The following is an 8,348-nucleotide window of genomic DNA, read 5'->3' as shown; positions in this document are numbered from 1 at the left end:
TTTTTTTGCGGTACGCGGGCCTCTCACTGCTGTGGCCTCTCCCGTTGCGGAGCACAGGCTCCGGACGCGCAGGCTCAGCGGCCATGGCTCATGGGCCCAGCCGCTCTGGGGCATGTGGGATCTTCCCGGACCAGGGCACGAACCCGCGTCCCCTGCATCGGCAGGCGGACTCTCAACCACTGCACCACCAGGGAAGCCCCTAAACTCTTTTTAAATTGCATTCCAGCATGCTTTCTTAAGTGTAAGAGAAAAGGGTGGAGTCATAGTTGGTCTGCTGGAATTTCATAACTTGATATACCAGTGGGTGTGTCACACAGAAGTGGGGTGGAAAAGTTAAGAATCACTATACTAAACGGTGCTTAAGGACTTAAGACTGCAAAATTTTACGTTTATATCTAGGACCTATCATTCTGATTATAAAGAATTTTTATTTTTTGTGTCTATAATATCTTTTTTAAATTCATTTTTTACTGAAGTATAGTTGAACTACAATGTTGTGTTAATTACTGCTGTACAGCAAAGTGACTCATTTATACATATATATACATTCTTTTTCATATTCTTTTGCATTATGGTTTATCGTAGGATATTAATTTTTATTTTTGCAACTTCAGGAACTCTATTTTAAGAACCTCTCAAAAAGAAAACAAGTCATGGAGAAGAAGGAGAATAACCGAAAGCTTCGGGTTTGTGTTGCTACTTGCAACCGTGCTGATTATTCTAAACTCGCCCCAATCATGTTTGGCATTAAAATGGAACCTGAGTTCTTTGAACTTGACGTGGTGGTACTTGGCTCTCACCTGATAGATGACTATGGGTAAGATGAAAGCATTTTCTTATGATATTCTTCATTGCAACACGATGTACCAGTGAGAACTTCAGTCTTGGAGCTGTGTGGACCTGGCTTCAAATCCCAATTCTACCACTTAGTTTTTAGGTGGCCTTGGAGAAGTTGCCTAGCATCTCTGAGTCTCAGGTTCCTCAGTTATAAAATGGAGTGAAAACCTGTGTTGTAGGTTATTGTGAAGAATGGAGATAGTGACATAAAGTATCTATACAGGGATGCTGCCTGTTAGATGGTTGGTAAATTATAGCTATTATTATTATTACTTTTATTTGGTATTACATCCGGAAATGCCATTTATAAATATATGTTGTGTGACTATAATGTGATTCTATGTAATCTGTTTTGTGAGTTCTAATGCTAATCCTATATTAAAAATGCATATAAAGTAGTAGATATGGAACAAGATTTTTAAAATCTAATTGATCCACAAGATAAAGTAGAATTTTATAATACCGTTACCATTAATTCTTACTTTGGTGACATTAGGTTTGTTATCGATCACACTCTAAATATGAAAAACGAAACTTGGGAAATCTTTGAGGGAGCAGGTGTATAAACCAAAGGTGAACATTTTGTTACATGTAATAAAGTGGCATTTAGTGCACCCTTGTGGCATGAAAACATTAATGCAGCTGCCAAAGTATTAAATATGAAAGAAGCTTGTGTTAAGGTAAAACTGTCTTTTTAAATGTCCTTTAACAATAAGATAATAACAGCAAAAACAAATAAAAACCTGCCCCCAAAAACCAGTTTAGCAATTTGCTCTAAGAAAATACTTTTAAAGACAAGAGAAGAAACTTATGGAGAGCTCAAAAGTTCACAGATTTTTAAAATGTGAAATGAATTCTGGCTGTCTAAGAAAATCCACTTGGGTTTTCTTACATTATTGAACAGAGATAGGACAAAGTAAAGGAGAAATTTTAGCTAGAGCCTGAGGGGAAAGTCTAAGTGTGTTCTTTTACTTCTGTGAGAAAAGTTTGGCAGAAGACTAGTGGGGGAGGGGCTTTCAAGGAGATTGTGGTAGGTTTCTTATCTGCCTACCACAGTAATTAAGCGGGGAAGGTAGTATTTGTCAGGTGAGACTGCTGAAATGGAAACTTGACTAGTACTTAATGGAAATGTATGTCTACAGTGCATTCTAGCACAAGAAATTGGTTGCTTCTGGGGAGAAGAACTGGATAACTGGTAAAACAGAAGTGAGAAGTAGCCTTTTCACTGTACAAGCTTTTGTATCTTGAGTTTTGTTTTATCTATCTATTTATTTATTTATGGCTGTGTTGGGTCTTCGTTGCTGCGTGCGGGGCTTCTCTAGTTGCGGCGAGCAGGGGCTACTCTTCGTTGTGGTGTGTGGGCTTCTCATTGCGGTGGTTTCTCTTGTTCCGGAGCATGGGCTCTAGGCGCGCAGGCTTCAGTAGTTGTGGCACGCGAGCTCAGTAGTTGTGGCTCATGGGCTCTAGAGTGCAGGCTCAGTAGTTGTGGTGCACGGGCTTAGTTGCTGTGGCATGTCTATTCTAAATGTCATAGTTTGCATCTACTAACCCCAAACTCCCAGTTCATCCCTCTCCCTCCCCCACCACCCCCTAGGCAACCACAAATCTGTTCTCTATGTCTGTGAGTCTGTTTTTGTCTTGTAGATAGATTCATTTGTGCCATAGTTAATTTAATTTAATTAATTTATTTGGCCACACTATGCGGCTTGTGGGATCTTAGTTCCCCGAGCAGAGATTGAACCTGGGCTGTGGGCAGTGAAAGTGCCAAGTCCTAACCACTGGACCACCTGGGAGTTCCCTGAATTATCTATTTTTTTCTTGATTCAGTTTTGGTGGGCTGTATGTTTCTAGAAAGTTGTCCATTTCTTCTAGGTGGTCAAATTAGTTGGCAAATAATTTTTCATAGTGTTCTCTTATGGTTTTTTGTATTTCTGTGGTATCATTTGAGATTTCTCCTTTTTCTTTTCTTATTTTGTTTATTTGGGTTCTCTCTCTTTTCTTCTTGGTGAGCCTGACCAGAGGTTTGTCAATTTTGTTTACCCTTTCAAAGAACCAACTCTTGGTTGTATTGATTTTTTTCTATTTTTAAATCTCTATTTTATTTATTTCCTCTCTGATCTTTATTATTTCCTTCCTTCTGCTGACTTTAGGTTTTGTTTGTTCTTCTTTTTCTAATACTTTTAGGTGGTAGGTTAGGTTGTTTATTTGAGATTTTTCTTGTTTTTTTGAGGAAGGCCTGTATCGCTATAAACTTCCCTCTAAGAACTGCTTTTGCTGCATCCCGTAGATTTTGTATGGTTGTGTTTTCACTGTCATTTGTCTCATGGTATTTTTAAATTTCTGTTTTGATTTCCTCATTGACTCATTGGTTTTTTAGTAGCATGTTGTTTAGTCTCCATGTAATTTTTTTTTTCTCATTTCTTTTCCTGTGGTTGATTTCTAGTTTCATGCCATTGTAGTCAGAGAAGATGCTTGAAATAATTTCTATACTTTAAAATTTGTTGAGGTGAGTTGTTTTTTGTTTTTTTTTTAATTTATTTATTTATTTTTGACTGTGTTGGGTCTTTGCTGCTGCACCAAGGCTTTCTCCACTTGCAGTGAGCGGGGGCTACTCTTTGCTGTGGTGCGCGGGCTTCTCATTGCAGTGGCTTCTCTTGTTGTGGAGCACAGGCTCTAGGCATGTGGGCTTCAGTAGCTGTGGCATGCAGGCTCAGTAGTTGTGGCTCGTGGGCTCTAGAGTGCAGGCTCAGTAGCTGTGGCACATGGGCTTAGTTGCTCCACGGCATGTGGGAATCTTCCCAGACTAGGGCTTGAACCCGTGTCCCTTGCATTGACAGGCGGATTCTTAACCACTGCGCCACCAGGGAAGTCCTGAGGTGAGTTTTGTGCCCTAGTATGTGGTCAATCCTAGAGAGTGTTCCATGTGCACTTGAAAAGAATGTGTATTCTGGGTTTTTTGGATGTAAAAACTGTCCTGAAAATATCAGTTAAGTCAAACTTGTTCTATTGTATCATTTAGGATCTCTGTTGCCTTATTGATTTTCTGTGTAGAAGATCTGTGCATTGATGGGAGTGGGGTGTTAAAGGCTCCTACTATAGGGCTTCCCTGGTGGTGCAGTGGTTGAGAGTCCACCTGCCGATGCAGGGGACATGGGTTCATGCCCCGGTCCGGGAAGATCCCACGTGCCACGGAGTGGCTGGGCCCATGAGCCATGGCCGCTGAGCCTGCGTGTCCGGAGCCTGTGCTCCGCAATGGGAGGGGCCACAACAGTGAGAGGCCCACTTATCGCAAAAAAAAAGTCTCCTACTATTATTGTTCCCATCAGTGTCTTCCTTTATGTCTGTTAATATTTGTTTTAAGTATTTGGGTGCTCCTGTGTTAGGTACACATATGTTGACAAGTATAAAATCCTCTTCTTGTATTGATCCTTTTATCATTATATAGTGTCCTTCTTGATGGCCTTTGTTTTAAAGTCTGTTTTGTCTGATATGAGTATTGCAACTCCTGCTTTCTTGTCATTTCTGTTTGCATGAAACATCTTTTTCCATCCCCTCACTTTCAATCGATGTGTGTCCTTTGCCCTAAAGTGGGTCTCTTGTAGGCAGTGTATTGTTGGCCCTTGATTTTTAATCCAGTCTGCCACTCTGTGTCTTTCGATTGGAGCACTCAGCCCATTGACATTTAAGGTAATTATTCATACATATATATTTATTGCCATTTTAAACCTTGTTTTCCAGTTGATTCTATGTTTCTTCTTTGTTTCTTTCTTTTTCCTTTAGTGGTTTGATGATTTCCTTTTCTTTTATGCTTGTGTTTTCTTCTTTTTGGTTTTGTGAATCTGTTGCATGTTTTTGATTTGTGGTTGCCCTGTTTTTCAAGTATGTTAACCCCTTCCTATATTTGCTTGCTTTAGACTGATAGTCATATAGGATCCGACACATTCTTAAAAAAAAAAAGCAATCTACATTTTCTTACTCTCCTTCCCCACATTTTGTGATTTTGATTTCCTTTTTTACAACTTCATGTTTATCCTTTTGCCATTACTTGTGTTTATCGTCACTTTCACAAATAGGCTTTTTAAAAAAAATCTGTATATTGGCTTAAGTGATTTACTTTCCTACGGTGATTTCCTATATCTTCTTGCTTCTTTTCTATTTAGAGAAGACCTTTCAATATTCCTTTTAGGATAGATTTAGTATTGCTGTATTCTTTTAGTTTTTGCTTGTCTGGGAAATTCTTTATTTCTCCTCCTAAATGATAATCTTGCTGGGTAGAGTATTCTAGGTTGCAGATTTTTCCCTTTCAAGACTTTGAATGTACTTTGCCACTCCCTACTGGCCTGCAGTGTTTCTGTAGATAAACTAGCTGATAGCTTTATGAGCGTTCCCTTGTAACTAACTCTTTGTTTTTCTCTTGCTGCCTTTAGAATCCTCTCTTTAACTTTTGTTTTGTTTTGTTTTTTGTTTTGCGGGTATGTGGGCCTCTCACTGTTGTGGCCTCTCCCGTCGTGGAGCACAGGGTCTGGATGTGCAGGCTCAGCAGCCATGGCTCACGGGCCCAGCCGCTCCGCGGCATGTGGATCCTCCTGGACTGGGGCATGAACCCGTGTCCCCTGCATCGGCAGGCGGACTCTCAACCACTGCACCACTAGGGAAGCCCCAACTTTTGCCATTTTTATTATGATATGTCTTGGTGTAGCTCTGTTTGGGTTCATCTTGTTTGGGACCCTCTGTGCTTCCTGTATCTGGATATCTGTTTCCTTCTTTAGGTTTGGGAAGTTTTCAGCCATAATTTCTTCAAATACATTTTCAATCCCCTCTTCTCTTTCTTCTTCTTCTGGAATTCCTATTATACATAGATTGGCGTGCTTTATATTTTCCCATAGGTCTCTTATATTGCTTTCTTGTTTTTTTTTGTTGTTGGCTTTCTGTCTGCTGTTTTGATTGGGTAATTTCCATTATTCTATCTTCCAAATCACTTACCTTTCTTCTGCATTATTCATCCTGCTATTCTTTGCTTTTAGTTTAGCTTTCACCTCAGCAAATGAACTTTCTAATTTTTCTTGGCTCCACTGTATAGTTTTTAGTTCCTTTTTATAGTACTCTGCATTTCTGTGATAGCCTTTCTTAATTCCTTCAGTATTTTCATTACCTCCTTTTTGAACTTGGTGTCTGTTAGACTGAAGAGGTCTGTTTCATTGTTTGTTCTTTCAGGGGAATATTCTTGGTCTTTTAACTGGGAGTGCTTTCTCTCCTTCATTTTGCTTATATTTCTTTTACTCTGTGAGTTTAGGTGAAAAATTATCTACCCTGGTCTTGGAGGGCTATTTATATGTGGGAGCATCCCTGCATAGCTTGTGTGGATTTAATTTTTTTTTTGGCATGAGGGCTGTTTTTAATTTGGATGCTTGCCATCTCTTTCCTCAGCATGTGCTCACTGTTATCCCCTTGATAGGGGGTGTGCAGGTGTACGGCCCGTGTGCGCTCCTGGGAAGGTGGGGGCAGCGGATGGCACCTGGTCGAGGGATTCTTGGCAGCAGTGGTAGCAGGCCACGCACGCTCCCGGGAAGGTGGGGGCAGTGACCGGCGCCTGCTCACAGGACCCTCAGCGGCAGCAGTGGTCCGTGCCTGCCTCTAGAGTCTGAGATGGCAGTGGCGGCTCTCGCCTACCCCTGGGGCTCATGTAGGCAGTGCCCTGCCGCTGGCTAGTGTGTGAGCAGAGAAAGAAGCTCCTATGGCGGTCCCGCCCGTCTCCTTGTGTGCCACCCAGCAACGGCACCCTGCCTCTCTGGCGGGCCCAGGCCTTCTCCCATACGACACCCTAGTCCCCTCAGGCTGTCTCCACGCAGCCAACCCCAGTCCTCTCCCCAGGGAGTGACCTCTGAAGCCCGAGCCTCAGCTCCCAGCCCCCACCCGGCCCAGCGGACCAGCGTCTCAGGCTGGGGAGTGTCGGGCAGCAGCGCTGACATTCGGTGCAGGTCTCCCTCCCCTCTCCCCTCCACAGACCGCTTGCTTCTGAGGCATCCCGGCTGATCTCCCCACCAGTGAGGGGACTTCCCAGTGTGTGGAAACGTTTCCTTTTTTTGCTGGTCCTTCCCAGCGGCGCACGTCCCATCCTGATTCCTTTCTCTCTTTATTTTTCTTTTGTCTTCCCCAATTACATGGAGATTTTCTTGCCCTTTTGGAAGTCTGAGGTCTTCTGCCAGCATTCAGTAGATGTTTTGTGAGAATCGTCCCACATGTAGATATATTTTGATTTAAACATTTTGATATGTATTTTCCGTAATATCTTCCATAAGATGTTACGGGAAAACCCGAATGAACTTTTTGGCCAACGTCATATTTGTGGGAGAAGCTAAGCTCCACATCCTACTCCTCCAGTTTGACCATCTCAGCACATTTTTTTAAGAGGCTAGGGATGTTTCTAAACATCCTACAGTTCACGGGTCAGCCCTCCACGACAAAGAATCTGTCTGGCCTAAAATGTCAATACTGCTGACATTGAGAGACCTTGCTCTATGGTATTTCCCCCACAGAAACATGAAGAAAATGATGGGAACAATGCTGTATTTTGGTCTGAAAGGTTGGCTTAATCATTAGCTAAGTGACTTGCTCGCCTATTAAGGTTAATGTCAAATAGGTGGGATTCAAATCATGCTTAGCAAAATTGCACATGACTTCACGACTTGGTATTTCAGGAATGCTTGAGAATTTTAAAGTCATGCATGCAAAAATCTGCTGTACTTTCTTTTCTGTGTATGTAAGTAAATAACCTTCTTTCTCTCTCTCCTTTCTCTCTCTCCTCAACACACAGTATTTAACACAGATAGAGTGCCCTGCGCTGTATGCTCAACTGGTGCTCATTGCCTTGTGAAGACTTTCCCATACCAACTAGTTTCTCATTTAGAGAGGGTTAAAAATGACTGTCGTAGACTCAGAAGGATTAATATTCTAATAAGTAAAGGAAGTTGCTCTGGATAGGAAGTGAAAATAAAAACAAATTAACGTGAAAAACTTAGAATAAGACTGTCAAACATGCTAATTAATTGTGGAGGTGGGAGTATCTTCTCGGGAGGAATTGAGTAATTTTTAAGTCTAGTTGACTCTAACAGAATAAGTATCTAAAGCACAATTGTGCATAAGTTTGGTATCTCAAGACAGCAGATAGTTGGCACTCTTTATGCAGCTGTCTGAGCATTTTTCTGCAGGAAGAAGCATGGTAGGGGGACCATCCCAAATGTAAAAGCTGAGGAGAAAACTTAAATCCCTCAAGGATCAGATTCCTTCTGCTGCTGGAGAGGTGAAGTTTGAGAACTGCTAATCATATTTCTTTATACTTTTAATATGCAACAGCACAAAGAAAAGAAAAAATCAGAAAACAACAACTGATAGATCATTCAGCTGATTTTCATCTAAGAATGATGCTTCCAAATTTAGAGACAAGGTTATTTAAGAGGAGGAGGAGAGGTACTATCAGTAAAGATTAATGAGAAGATTGGTTGTGGTGGTGT

The 8,348-nt window shown here is 41.5% G+C and overlaps 1 protein-coding gene across 2 annotated transcripts in view; it reads left to right on the top strand.

Annotated features, from left to right (window-relative positions):
- The window catches only part of GNE (glucosamine (UDP-N-acetyl)-2-epimerase/N-acetylmannosamine kinase), a 41,049-nt gene that overhangs the window by 6,067 nt on the left and 26,634 nt on the right, over positions 1-8,348 (top strand). For both annotated transcript variants that reach the window (XM_024762976.1, XM_024762977.1), the window contains exon 2: positions 615-817. In XM_024762976.1, coding sequence (XP_024618744.1) covers positions 654-817 — 164 coding nt within the window. In that variant the 5' untranslated portion in view covers positions 615-653. The remainder of the gene's footprint in view (positions 1-614; positions 818-8,348) is intronic.

Source organism: Neophocaena asiaeorientalis, unplaced genomic scaffold (genome assembly GCF_003031525.2).
Source record: "Neophocaena asiaeorientalis asiaeorientalis breed wild unplaced genomic scaffold, Neophocaena_asiaeorientalis_V1.1 scaffold449, whole genome shotgun sequence".
In the NCBI taxonomy this organism is placed as follows: Eukaryota; Metazoa; Chordata; class Mammalia; order Artiodactyla; family Phocoenidae; genus Neophocaena; species Neophocaena asiaeorientalis.
Note: the sequence above shows the minus strand (reverse complement) of the source record. Positions and strands in the feature narration are given on the sequence as shown.